The sequence below is a fragment of the Pseudorasbora parva genome, chromosome 11, assembly GCF_024679245.1.
Source record: "Pseudorasbora parva isolate DD20220531a chromosome 11, ASM2467924v1, whole genome shotgun sequence".
Lineage (NCBI taxonomy): Eukaryota > Metazoa > Chordata > Actinopteri > Cypriniformes > Gobionidae > Pseudorasbora > Pseudorasbora parva.
In genome coordinates, this window is record NC_090182.1 from 11078302 (window position 1) to 11092569 (window position 14268).

General features: G+C 36.2%; 2 protein-coding genes across 2 annotated transcripts; both read left to right on the forward strand.

Moving 5' to 3' along the window:
* Nucleotides 1–704: 704 nt before the first annotated feature.
* trmt112 (tRNA methyltransferase activator subunit 11-2) lies at nucleotides 705–3192 on the forward strand. The gene is made up of 4 exons (XM_067457019.1): nucleotides 705–928; nucleotides 1355–1456; nucleotides 1601–1693; nucleotides 2632–3192. The coding sequence occupies exons 1-4, from the start codon at nucleotides 854–856 to the stop codon at nucleotides 2728–2730; spliced, it is 369 nt and encodes a 122-aa protein (XP_067313120.1). The 5' UTR covers nucleotides 705–853; the 3' UTR covers nucleotides 2731–3192.
* A 3275-nt stretch (nucleotides 3193–6467) lies between these two features.
* tgfb5 (transforming growth factor, beta 5) lies at nucleotides 6468–13635 on the forward strand. Its single transcript, XM_067457018.1, has 7 exons — nucleotides 6468–8168; nucleotides 9355–9518; nucleotides 9733–9865; nucleotides 9944–10054; nucleotides 10390–10567; nucleotides 12586–12736; nucleotides 12966–13635. Exons 1-7 carry the CDS (start codon nucleotides 7823–7825, stop codon nucleotides 13122–13124), a joined length of 1242 nt encoding a protein of 413 aa, XP_067313119.1. The 5' UTR covers nucleotides 6468–7822; the 3' UTR covers nucleotides 13125–13635.
* Nucleotides 13636–14268: the final 633 nt, after the last annotated feature.

Here is a 14268-nt window from a genome sequence, read left to right on the forward strand (position 1 = left end):
TAGAGGATTCAACTCCTAGCTCCTGTCCTTTTTTGTGTGAAATGCATGAACAGTTTTTGTGCATTGTCTAAAACCAAACTGTTATACATGTTAGTTAAAAGGTATAAAATATACAGTGGGGGGTAAAATGTCTTGGAGTCTGCCACTAAATATCCCATTATAGTTCTAAAGCAAAAAAAAAAAAGGGTAATAAAGCAATTATAAAAGACGATTCATAAAACCGTAAATGTCAGAAGTTTCTTTCTTCGGTTGACTTTAAACATTGACTTCCATAGCATATTTTTCCTATTATTAAAGTCAATGGCTAACATCAACTGTCTGGTTAACATTCTCCAAAATATCTTAATTTTTGTTCAGCAGAAGAAACAAACTCATACAAGTTTGGAAAACTTGAGGGTGAGTAAGTGAAGAAGAGAAGTTTCATGGGTGAACCTGAACCATCCCTTTACCAACCGCCGTTTTAAAAATTATATTGAATTTTAGTTTGGAGGACAGAATTCACAAACATGATAATTTAATAGTTTTGTTGAACAAGACGTTTGGAATCAACATTCAGAACCACCAGAGAAACGCATTTGTGTAATTGCACATTTAACTTTTTAACTATTTAAGACTATAAGATGTAGTCATATTACCTAAAAAAATAACTTAGAAGGATAAAGCTCTGATAACCCAACACTATGCGGAACCATATACACAGCCATGTGTTCCTCGTGGAGCTTGTTTTAGCAGTTGCACGCAGTCATAGCTATCAACGCATGTGGTTGTTATGCTTATGTTTGTAACTCAACGGTTCTATAAGCATCAAACCTTCGTGCTTTGTTCTTAAAATATATCGCCATATACTGCCGATATGAAGCTGTTAACACATAACATGTTAACATCCCACGTGAAAGGTGTGGTTAAAGGATACCCACTAATTATCAAGGTGAGATTTACGTACACTGTTTTCAGTACTGGTTAGTTTATTTATCTGATAACTTAGTCATGTACACATACAGTATGCAGCAGTAATTTACTATCATTTAAATGCTTTATCTGCGAACTCACCGCTCAATTTTTTTAAGGTTACAGAGAAGCTACATCACATGTAACTTTTTTACCACAAAGATTTCAGGTTAAAAATGAGCGACTACTCGCTTTAAGTAGTCCTGCAATGAGGCAGATGTTACATAATGTATCTGAATTACCATGAGCTTTTAACTGCTTATAAGCATTTTTATACCATGTCACTGATTGAAATGTCAACTGCACAAAATATACATGTTCATACGCACCTATAAATTGTATCTATGTATGTGCGTGTATAAGGTTAATGTAATGAGTTTTGTTCTGTCTTGGCTCATGAATGAAGGCAACAGAAGTAAAAGTGAATGAGTTGGAGTTTAATGCTCAGTTTGTGAGCCGGATGATACCTAAACTGGAGTGGAGTGCCTTGGTCCAGGCAGCAGAATGGGTGAGTAAATGCTGTGCTTTAATGATACTCATCAAGGAGGGTGAATTTGCACAACCTTGCAGTAATCACTGTTTAGAAAGCATGAGGTTTTTGACTGTGCATGACATATCTGTCGCATTATGTTGACGATGGGTGTTTTTATAGCTTGGACAATCTCAGGACCTGCCCAGCACACTCATACCAAACTATGAAAATGATGAGGAGTTTCTGCGCAAAGTTCACAGAATTCTTCTGGAGGTGAGATTAGATGAACAAACTTTTTTTGGAAAAAAAACCTAATTTGTTAGAGTCAAAGAAATTCATCAATATTTTCTTAATGTAGTTTCCTATAGACCATTCTCACATTTCTGAGGTTCTCAGAAGCAGAAGTCATCATAGTTGGTTAAACTTTGGGAACAAACATCATTTCCATTTCCGTTTGCTCCAATAGCCAAACAAAAAAAAAATCCACAATAGTGTTTTTGCTGACACTCCAAACGAGGGGGGAGGGGGGGGGGATATATTGTTGGTCAGAAGAAAGAAAAATGTAAATTTTGAGTTGCATTGGAAACACTCATGCCACAGCATTAAAGGGATTATTCACCCAAAAATGTAAATAACCCCATGATTTACTCCCCCTTTAAGTCATCCTAGGTGTATATGACATACTTCTTAGTTATATTTAAAAAAGCCTTCCAAGCCTTATAAACCCTGATTCTTGTGGTCAAAACACAGAGTACCACCCCAAAGCTCTTAGTTCCTGGGGAAAGTTCCTCAAGTCAAAATGCAGCACATGTGTAGGGTTGCTTACTTTCATCCAAGGGACTGGGCTCTCTTACAATTCTGCCCAAAACACTTAAATGTACATGTTCTTCCAACGATCCTGTATCCATAAAACTTCTAGCCATACAGCTCTACATAAAAATAAAAATATAACAAGTTATAGATATACAACATTAACTGTAGAAATGCGTTGTCACATTGGGTCTGTGAAATGGGTCTATTATTAATACAGCAAAAGTCCATATTTTCACACTTCTGTTTAACAGTTTAAACCCTGGATTTGTTCCTTGTATTTTGTGCTGTTCTCTGATTAAGATGTGCTCTGTACAAACCCATTTTCACAGACATTTATATATTTTATTTAATGAACTATGGGAAGTGATTTAGCGCTAATAAGTGTTCTCTCTCGGCAGGTTGAGGTTATAGAGGGATGTTTACAGTGTCCTGAATCTGGCAGAGAGTTTCCCATCTCCAAAGGAGTTCCTAACATGTTACTCGATGAAGGCGAGTAGATCAAGCTGCTACATGCATCCCAGAAGAAAAGATCTAGACTGTTTATTGGACCCATATGTTTATTTTAAATATCTGGAGTGCTGTTTTCTTCAGAGGAGGACGAAGGGGGAAAAAACAATCCACTAGTTATTCTGATATACAGTCATATTTCTCTCTGATTTTGGTTACTATGAGAATTTACATTCTGTTGTTTCTTTCATTGTATGTTGTGCTTTATAAAATATTAAATACATTTGTATTAATTTACTCTTAACTCTTAATTTTGCACTTAGTTAAATGTACAGATCATCTTCTATTACTCTTTAGTGTGACAATAATAATAATAATGGTTAACTTTATTTTACTAATAGTTATATTGTACTTACTCAGATAAGTGCTGTGTAATATTATCTACTAAGGCCTATGTACTTACTATAAAGTAAGGCTTTTGGTTTGGGGTTAGTTACTTGTAATTATGAATCAATTACTTGTATTACTATAATTAGTACATGTAACTGTGTCACCTTAAAATAGGGTTATCATAATAATAATTATTTATTGTTTGTATTGTGTCCTATCTATCTATCTATCTATCTATCTATCTATCTATCTATCTATCTATCTATCTATCTATCATATATAATGTGTGTGTGTGAGAGAGATTTGATTTTGTATCTCGAGTATTTGATTGACTTTTCAAATGGTGTTATGGAAATTTTTATGAAATAATCCTGACTATTATAGAAGCTTGTTTTAAGTAGTCACAATTACCTAACATTCTTTGTATTTATTTTGTGGCGGAAACAAGCTTCCATAGATTAGTCTCTAAATTGAGAGAATGTTTTATATGCCTGATATTTTTTATATTCACATTTAATCAGTATTTTAATAATATTGTCTTAATATTAATAACTTTTTTGGACATGATAGTACATATTATAATTAATATGTTCCATGGAATTTTTTGAAGTACCATAAACATACCATAATGTGATCATAGTAATCATTCAGTACCATAGCATTACTATTTGATATAATCACTGTACCAATGGAATAACTGCTCGCTAAGGTAAATAAAGTGCTCCAGTTTTATCAGCTCTGGGCTTGCTTTAGATTATCTAGGTCAGCTGTAATAGAAGTTTCTTTGAACAAACTGTGCCAAAGATTTTCATGGCGTACAGAAAATTCTGTGAGAGCAAGATGACGTGGCTAGGCAGGGACTATATTTAGTTTAAGGGAGGTTGAGGGAAAGAAACGGCATAAGCTGTTTTCGAGGTCTCTATTTTTAAATCTTATATTGCAATACCGCAACTAACCACCAGAGCGGCCTTTCATCATCCGCGGCCGGCTGATGGCGCTCGAGACTCCGCAACCACGTCACATTATTCCACGTTTCCTCGGATTCAGTGTCAAGAGATCAAACGTTCAATTCACGTTTGAACAAGAAAATATTATGAAAAATTCCAGCCCTCTGGGGTCTATTTTGGGGGGTTTCTAATATGTCGTTTCTCCGAGGCTTTTGGAGTCTTATACCTTCTGCCTTCACTTGAAGTTCAATTACAGCCCTCTTGGCCAAACTATAATAATGTCATAATGGAGAGGTGGAGAGAGCAGCTACAAAGCTGTTTTTGAAAGATTAACGATCATGTAGATGGTGAACTGTAATTAAAAACGAGAAGAAAGATAGGGAGTGGAAGTAAAGTAAGGAAGGGGTGTACCTAAAATGAAAGGATGGGAAAGCTTAGATTGAGGCCTTGGATATCTATCATTTCTCTCCAGGAAACAAAATGGAAGGTGAAATTAATATCCAGTAAATCTATTTTAAATGTGTCCAGTGGGTCTTTTTCTAAACGGGTCTGTTAAATGCATGATGAAAAATATTGGATTAGAAAAGCACATTGTCTTATTTCCAAGGTAAACAAATTAAGAAACAGTCGGTCAGTAATTTCATCCTGCAGTGGTGAATGTTTGACTTATTTGTAAAGAGTTTTGTTAAACGTCTGACTGCTGCTTGGAAACACCATTGCCAAGGAAAGATTCCAAAAAAGTGTCACGATTGTTATGCAATAAAGGCATCTGGAAAAGGTAGTCTGTGAGAAATACTGACAACATTTCACAGGAAAACTGCTAAATAGAATTCTGCAGCTTTGTTTGGGTGACTTTTTAGAACAGCACTGCCAAACATTATTACTTTATAATATTATGTTTAATATTTCTGGCTCAGTTGATCTGGATATTTATGTGGAGATTTAATGTCCAGATTTGTAACTGTCCCGAGATAATAAAAAGAAGAAGAAAAAGGATTGGTTGAAAAAAGGTTGAAAATGTTTTTAAGTTTGGAATATTTTATTATTTTAACACTTCCGTATGGGTAAAACATATTCAATCTGACTATGACTTTTGCCTTAATAAACTCCTAATTACTGCTTATTAATAGTTAGTACAGTAGTTTTTGTAGCATTTAGGTACTGGGGAGGATTAGAGATGTTGAGTTAGGCATTAGTGCATTATGCCTGCCAATAAGCAACTAGTTAATAATAAGAATTGAACCTTAAAATAAAGTGTTGCCATTCGTATTTCTTACAGAATAAGGTGGTTAAGTTTAAAAATATGGGGGGGGGGGGGGCTTTTGTTGTTGACTAAATCAAAGTCAGTGTGGCATAACTAAATCATAAAACAGAGAAATGTATTGAACATAATTTTTGTCCTTTTTTTAAATAAAAAGTTATATTTTAAGGTGAAACAGAGCAACCCTAACAAAACTAATAATGAATGACTCAAAAATATAAAATATGATTTAACTAAAATTTGTGAAAACCTCAAATGTATTAAATGTGTAAAGGATGTTAGAACTTTTACCAAGTGTTTATACCAGTTAAGTTGATAAATTAAATGGTTCATTATATAAGAACTTGATGCATTTAAACTTATATGTTGTGTTCGGGTCATTTTTTATTTTATTTTTCCCAGAAAACGTTAATGTTTTCGCATTGAACTAAAACTTTTTGTGATTTTGCTCACACAGGGTATAACTGCTTCCCAAATTCTTTTGGGTAAACACCACAAGTGTGTCTTTATTCCATTTTGTGCAAGATATAAGCATTTCTAAAAAAACTTCCTCAAACATTAAAGCACACTAGTATAATAAACAGTGCAAATTGTTTCCATATTTTGTTGAATATTGACAAAATTATCCACAAATTACGTTTTTTTTTTCACTCAAAAAGTGAAATGCTTAAGCTCAGATCAATAAGGCCTTAGATCAATAAAAAGAAAAAAGAAACGTCCTACATGAAAGAAAAAAGGTTTACACAAAGATTGAATCTAATATTCGGTGATAACATAGCATAATTAGCCATTTACAAGTGATTGTTGAAAGACTGGACACTTCTGACTGGGAACACCATAATTGTTACAGGGTTTCCGATGCAGCACAAGGGTTCAAACTAGATTTCCAAAAGATTTCAAAAGATCTTATTTTCTCATTCACCTTTGTAGTTCTCTATGTGCTTTCCTCTCTCTCTCTCTCTCTCTCTCTCTCTCTCTCTCTCTCTCTCTCTCTCTCTCTCTCTCTCTCTCTCTCTCTCTCTCTCTCTCTCTCTCGCCCTCCCACACACAGCTGCTCTATGTTTTTTCTTCTTCTCAAAACTTCAGAAAACTTGAGGGACTTGTTTTGTTGAAGAGATGTTTTTGGTAGCTCTAAACCCCAAAGGGGTTTGTGTTTTTAATTATAGCCGGGTAGTTAAATTCACACCTTAGATGACTCCTTGACTTCTGACGTTTTTTTGTTGATGGTCTTGTCATTTTTTCCCCCTCTCTCGTTTGAAATGGATTATTCTTCGCAAAAGATGTATTCTGGTAGGCCAAGCCTAGTCTAGCATTTTCTCGTTTTGTTTATATTAAATCCAGTTCAACTTTATGCTGCTGGAGACAGTCAGTCTTTGTCATGGGATAATTTCATTTTCCTAAAGCAACGTCAAGGGCTTGATTGAACATTTGGACGGCAGATCTGCATTGACTCGAGGCTGTAAGAAAAGAGAAATAAAATCTGACCTGATCTCTTATAGTTATCATGGGAAAGGAGCTGGAGAGTCACTTTAAAAGAAATACTAGCGGTCCTCGCTAAAGCTCCAAGACAAACCACAAGAATTCAAAGCAGCACTTGGAGTTTCTCTGAATCATTGGATAAGTTACCAGACGAGCATGAGGAACTGTTCTGTTTATTACCTTACCGGTAAATACTTAAAATCCTGGGAAGCATGATGGAAAGGCTATGTTTATAGATTCCATAGAGACTAATAGCCTATAATTGGGATTGCCTGTAATAATGAACAATTGTAGCATGCTTGTCATCACAACATGCACAGAATTCAGGCCAATATTTCACATTTGCTTTAGCTACCTGATATAGCTCAGATTACAGAGGGTTATATGAAGGGTTTGAAACATAAAAATAAATGGTTGGGAAAGCTTTGCCAAGATTTTAGTAATCACAAAGCCTAGCTATAACCTCTAAAAGACACTCACAAACAAAAAAAAGTCCACGCCTGAGGTGATCAAAAAACGATACGCTCAGCGAGGGATTTCCGGTTTTTGGGTCGCTACAAAAAAATAATTAGGTGCTTGTTTCACTTTATTGTATTTTTACATGTTGATGACAACAACAACAAAAACTCTTTTAAAAGCATTTTGTTGTCGTTTAGCAAACTGCTAGCGACACCAAAATAATTTGAGTTACGTCACGTGACGTAAGTTACCATTAAACGAAATCGCCTCGGGGGGGGAAAAACCGTTAAAAAACTGACCTCCTTGAAATTGTTTTAAATCTACAGTGAACTCTGCTACATTGCGCAATCTTTTCTTGATTTTGACCATAAATAGACTATACGAGTACATAAATTACATGTAAGGCAGTGTATGAAGAGGTAAGCTCGTATTTGTCAGCAGAGGAGCTCATTCACCTGGTGAACACAGAGCGCGAGCGGCGCAGCCTACGTACTTTGGGTTTGCCCCATTGCAAGAGACGCGCTCAGTGCGCGCGCTCCCCGAGGACATCCAGAGGACCGGGCGTTATAGAGGAGCGCTTCCGACCCTCTCATCTGTCAATCAACCATGTGGTTCATCAATCTAACTTTGCTCGTTCTCAAACTGTCCGTGTCTGCGGAAGGATTCTCCACGTGCCAGTCCTACAACTTGGACGACCACAAATCCAAAAGGATCGAGGCGGTCCGCGGACAAATTCTGAGTAAGCTACGCATCCGGAGCCCACCGGACCCCGAAGCCAGCCCGACGCCGTCGGTACCGGTGGAGGTGATGTTACTTTACAACAGCACGAAGGAGCTGCTGAAGGAGCGCGCGCGTCAAGCCGAAGCCGCGTGCGAGCGGGAGAGCAGCGAGGAAGACTATTACGCCAAAGAGGTGCAGCGGGTCAACATGATGCCCTTGCGCACTGATACGAGTGAGTGATACCAATACTTATCTGAAATGCCTTATTAATGCACCATTTAAATAATGCACTGGGCCTGGGGTCTGGGTGGATGTGTAATTAAACCTTCATTCTAGTGAATCATTTAGTTTGGCCATCCGATTTGGTTGTGTTTGAAAAAGGAGTTCAAAGAAGATGATTATTTATTAGAATGATGGAAAATCTCACGAAACATGTCAAGAACATTCCTAGGTCATATTTCACCCCAAACCAAAAGCAAGAAAATCATTTAAATACATATATTTTCATTTCAATGTCCATTACCATTCTTTTCTTTTTTGATGCTGTAATAACTACATGATCATTAGATAACAGTATGTATTATGACATTATATTTTGCCATAATTGGTGGCATTTTTTCCCCCTCTAAATGGTCACAAACTTATTTTTGTGTTTGTTTGAATACATTAAGCTATTTTTCTTGTAAATACCATTTGTTAATGTTTGTGCCATGAAAAAAAGAAGTGAATATGTGTATGAAGTTTTGATCAGATTGTCTCTAGTATTGTTTTTTATTATAGTGAAAATAAAACTGTAATACATTTAAACAAATAATAATAATAATAATATGCACATATCTTTGTATTACAACAATTATAATCTGATGAGAATCACCATACAAGTGTATGAGAATTAAAAAAATAAAAATACTTAGTACACTTTGGTTATGAAACATTTGGGAGTAAAATGTGCTTAATTAATCTAGCCGCTATTATAGGCCTGGTTTCACAAACAGGTCTTAGATTAAGTCAGGATTAGGCCTTAGTTCAATTAGGACATTTAAGTAGCTTTTATAAACATGCTTTAGAGAAAATAAGAAAATAATTTGAGACAAAACAATGGCACTGACGCATTTTCAGATATATCAGTGCAAGTTGCTTTCAGTTAAAACAGATCAAACATGCATTTTAGTCTGGGACTAGCTTAAGCCTTTTCTGTGAAACCAGGGAATAGTGTACTACCTATAATATATACAGTTTTGTAGCTAATAATAAGTCAGTTAAAGTTCAATGAGGCCTCTGAGAGGCTGAAAGGGGTTAGTCATCTGCTGTTTTGGCACTAAAGCAAGTTTTATTTCCTTGAGGTTGACCCTCTGAAAACCACGCACAGACCACAAAGTGTAAATAAAGCCAAAGTGAATCCTGCTTTTGTTCCCCAGACTCGATCAACCCAGTTCCTCAGAGCCCGTACTTCAGGATAGTGGGCTTCGACGTCACCAACGTGGAGCGAAATTCCAGTACTTTGGTCAAAGCAGAGTTTCGCATCTTCAGAGCTGCAAACCCACAGGCGCGCACCGCAGAGCAGCGTGTGGAAATATACCAGGTAAGAGGAGCGCATGCGGTTTTTCCAGACAAAAGGCTTGAGTTGTTCCAGAGATGAGCAGTGAGTCTGTGCCTTAGTGACAGCATCTGCAAGGGTTTGATTCATCACATTTACATGATGTATTTTCATACTGTACAGTGCAATAAATAGAGCAGCAGACGAATGAATGGCTAAGTCAAATAAGCTTGTGGTTTGTTTCCCTTCACACCCACAGATCCTCAAATCTGAAGACGTGACGGCCCCGTCTCAGAGGTACATCGACTCCAGAACAGTGGAGCCTCGCGCCAAGGGGGCGTGGCTTTCTGTCGACGTCACAGAGACTGTGAAGGAGTGGATGGCGTTTAGAGGTCAGTGAGTTCATCCAGAAGTTTCAACATATATTTACTGCTTGATGAGGTTGTGAAGTATTTCCTTCTCTCTCTTAGAGAGAAATCTTGGGCTCAAGATCAGCGTTCACTGTCCCTGCTGTACATTCGTCCCCTCCACAAACAATATTGTCCCTAACAAGAGTGAAGAGTTGGAGGCCAGATTTGCAGGTCATTTTTTCACTAATCTAAATGTTTTTTTTTTATTCAATTGTCTTATATATATTACAAAATTATACAATTAATGCTAAAGTTACACTTAAAAAGTATGAATATTATTGCATTAGATTAAAAAATTAAAAAAAATAAACCAAGTGGCATTTATTTTAAAGAAACAGCACAGTTTTTCCATCTCAAAGAAAGTTTAAAACAATAAATACGTTGTTTAAAATGAAGATAAAAAATTATATTTGCTAGTTGTCAAATGTTAGTGAAACAGTTATTGTCAAAGGAAAAACTCTGGCATCATTTGTTGTTATTGATATTTGGGATCGATTCCTTCCCAGGCATTGATGATGACCTTATAAAGCATAACAGAAGACCAGGCGTGACCAAAGGACAGATTGAATTTAGCACAAAAACCCCACATTTGATACTAACCCTGCTGCCCACCGACCGCCTGGACAACCCTATCAAGAAAAACCGCAAGAAGAGATACGCAGCAGATGCTTCCATATGTTCACGGTAAAGAGAGAGAGAAAGTGTGTGTGTGTTTGAAGATGTTATTTTTTACTACTAGAATCATATTTTTGTATAATATTGCATTTTTATAATGATTGCAGTAAGTTATGGAATCTTGTTTCCACCACAGACTAAAAAAAAGTTAATTGCGACTATTATCTCACAATTCGCAATTCAAACATTATAACTAATTGTGAGTTTATATGTCACAGGTCAGACTCTGCAACTTACAATAGCAGGTTTATTTCTTGCAATTCTGATTGTGAGATATAAATTTGCAATTGCGAGTTATAAAGTATGAATTGCAATCTAATTACAATTCTGACTTTTTTTTCTAAGAATTAAGCCATAAACTTGAACTTGCAAGAAAAAAAGAAGTCTGTATAATGAGTTTTAAACTTGCAATTATGAGTTGTAAAGTGTGTGTGTATATATATATATATATATATATATATACACACACACGTATATGGGAACTTGTTTCCGTCATGGAAGAATTTTTAAGATAGTCTGAACTTTTTATCTTACAATTCTGTTAGTTATAATGTCAGCATTGCACGATATAAACTCACAGTTCTGACTTTTAAGGTTATATCACAATTTGACCTCTTTTATCAGAATTGTGAGATATAAACTGGTAATTGTGAGTTATAAAGTCCAATTTGGAGACAAAAAGACAATCGTGAAATAAAAGTACCAGTTAAATTGTTTTGAGATTTTAGAGATTATTATACAATAATATCTGATTCTTAATCAGAATTTAGTATTCTATATAGAGAGACTTTATCTCTCAGAAATGTGTGATATACACAGTGGATATCACAGTGGTGTGTTATAAAGTCAGAATTGCGAGTTTATCTTTCAATTCTGACTTAACAACACAGAAGCAACTTCATTACGCAATTCTGAAGTTGTAACTTGCAATTGCGAGTTTTTGCAATTCAGATTTTTTTTTCCTTTTTATTCAGTGGGGAGACAAGATTCCATAGATATAAACTCACAATTGTGAGTTATGAAGTTCTTGCAATTACAAGTTTCTCACAATTCTGACTTTTTTGCAAAAATTGCCATGTTGGATACAAGCTCTATAGTATGTTCGTTGTTGTTGCACATTAGAAGAGCTACATTTTGTAATTGTGAAACCGATTTTAGTATAAAAACAGATGCAAAAAAAACATAGCCACAGTATAGAATCTAAGAAGTTCCCAGTTAATGCAGGAAAACAAACGGTTGCTTGAAAAACAAGGAGCCAATAAGCGACACAGACCCAGATGAGATTGATCCTAATGGGTGTGCATGTAAAATAGATTCTACTGCATCACACACCCACAGAACGCATGCAGTGACTCGCCCAGGGAGTGTCACGTCTGATATGCAGAATTCATCTCGTCTGTTCTGGAAGTAGATACTCTTTTAATGGGTGTTTGTTATGTGGAATGCTTCCTCTGTGCTAAGCAACATAGAAATGGTCATTAGAGCCACATTTATGTCAAATTAGAGTTTGTTGCAGGAGTCAGTCAAGTAGACATGAAACTTGGACAAAACTGGACAGCAACTATTAAAGGGGATAGTTTGCCCAAATTCTGTCATCATTTACTCACCCTCATGTCGTTTCAGACTGACTGACTTTCTTTCTTTTATGGAGCAGAAAATGTGATTTATTTTTTAACACTGCACACTCCAAAAAAACATGTGCCAAAGGTAACTAGAGAACAAGAATATGTTTGTGAATAGCGACTTCAATTTTAATATTTTGCTTACATAAAGCTATTGTATTACTTCGGAAGACTTGGAATATAGCACAAAAGCCATGAGGTCTACTTTTATGGTGATTTTGCCCATGTTATGTATTTTTTGTGGAAAACTGAACATTATTCACTTTGTTCTTTATTAGGAATAAAGTCATGCATGTTTGAATGACGTAAGTGTGAGTGTAAAGGATGACCAAGTTTTCCTTTTTAGGTAAACTTCTCTTTTAACACACCATAATGCTCTGCAACAAATCATTTTACCTCCTCCAGGGGTGATCAGGGCTGCTGTCTGAGGTCTCTGTATATTGATTTCCGTCGGGACTTGAACTGGAAGTGGATCCACGAACCGAAAGGCTACAAAGCGAATTTCTGTGCAGGGAACTGTCCTTATTTGTGGAGCGCAGACAACCACTATAACATGGTAAATATTAATCGGGCTGAGTAGCATGCATAAAGAACAAAAGAAAGAGCAGACAGTTAAGTGGATGTTAAAAGATCAGAAGTGTAAAGATTATAGGTTATATTCTACATCAAAATTGCGGTTCTTATCAAACTAGTGCACTTGGTTCCGTTTAGTTCTAAAATGTTGCATTTTTAGATGTTGATTTTGGTGTCTGATTACAGTCTTTTTCTCTCTGTCTTCCTTTTAGATTCTCCCGCTGTATAATAAAATGAATCCAGAAGCATCAGCATCTCCGTGTTGTGTTCCCCAGGACCTGGAACCCCTCACCATTGTTTATTTCCTAGGTCGAACCCCCCGTGTGGAACAGCTCTCCAACATGGTGGTCCGGTCCTGCAAGTGCCGCTGATTCAGTGGAGAGAGAGCGAAGACATAGAGATCTCATATGGAGGAAAACTGAAAACAGGTGGATGAGCGGAGAGGAGAGCAAAGGCATACAGTATAACTCACATCTTAAAGGGATAGTCCACCCTAAAATAAAACTGCCCTAAACACCTAAAATAAAACTGCCCTTAACACCCTAAAAAAATTATTTTTACCCACTCTCATGTCATTCCAAACTATGCATTTCTTTCTTTTGCAAAACACAAAAATATTTTGATGATTGTTGGAAACCAAACAACAATGGAGCCCATTAACTTTCATGGTATTAACGCGAACACTCTTACACATTTCTCAAATTATTTTCTTCTATGTTACACAGAAGAAAGAATAAAACATTGGGTGGTCTATTCCTTTAAACTTGTATAGATGAGAAATAGCATATAATTATTCATCAAGCATCTTCAATACAGGAACCACAACCAGCCTTAATCGTCTTCTACATTGGGCATAGTTTAATAAATAAGCTTTTCTGACTATCTCCTCGCATTCTCAGTATCGCAACAGTGACACACACACAATATACGCCAGCAGTGCATCCTTTTTAGATTTTGTACGAAGTTTACTGTAGATCAGTTTATATTTTTGGAATTTGCAAGTGTAAATAGTTTTTTTTTAATGTTTATATGTGTTTATATGCTAAATACAATAAATTTTGATTATATAATAATATTTTGTGGCTTTTGTAATCATATTCGGCATGTTTATAGAACTTTCTCAAAGCTGTGCATTTATATTTATTCATTACGCTGCCCAGCGAGTGGCCTACTCTCTTTTTTTCCTTTACTCGCTGAAAATGCAGATTTGACTTGTGGACTCACCAGCCAAATGCGGTTCGAGGTTAGAAAATCTCCGACGTAAACAGGATGTGAACAATTTCAAGACACCGACCACTCACGAAACGCCAAATTTAAACACTTGCGTTCAGGGTTTGTGGTGACATGGCAGAAAGTACAGTGGGCGAAAAGCAGGCCGACCCACTGAGGCGAAAAATCGCCTGCAGGATGCGTTTTAAACGCACCATGTGATCGCTTTGATTTGTATAATCTTGCAGTGCCCCTCCACACCCTATAATGCAGAGCGATATAATTTTGTCTGATCTGTGGGAAGTC

What these genes read in the sequence shown, in the direction of transcription:
- tgfb5 (XM_067457018.1), top strand. Translation starts at nt 7,823, where the DNA reads ATGTGGTTCATCAATCTAACTTTGCTCGTTCTCAAACTGTCCGTGTCT. An exon ending in GATGCTTCCATATGTTCACG is followed by an intron (nt 10,568 to 12,585) that starts GTAAAGAGAGAG and finishes TACCTCCTCCAG; the next exon opens with GGGTGATCAGGGCTGCTGTC. An exon ending in CAGACAACCACTATAACATG is followed by an intron (nt 12,737 to 12,965) that starts GTAAATATTAAT and finishes TCTTCCTTTTAG; the next exon opens with ATTCTCCCGCTGTATAATAA.
- trmt112 (XM_067457019.1), top strand. Translation starts at nt 854, where the DNA reads ATGAAGCTGTTAACACATAACATGTTAACATCCCACGTGAAAGGTGTG. An exon ending in TGGTCCAGGCAGCAGAATGG is followed by an intron (nt 1,457 to 1,600) that starts GTGAGTAAATGC and finishes GTGTTTTTATAG; the next exon opens with CTTGGACAATCTCAGGACCT. An exon ending in TTCACAGAATTCTTCTGGAG is followed by an intron (nt 1,694 to 2,631) that starts GTGAGATTAGAT and finishes CTCTCTCGGCAG; the next exon opens with GTTGAGGTTATAGAGGGATG.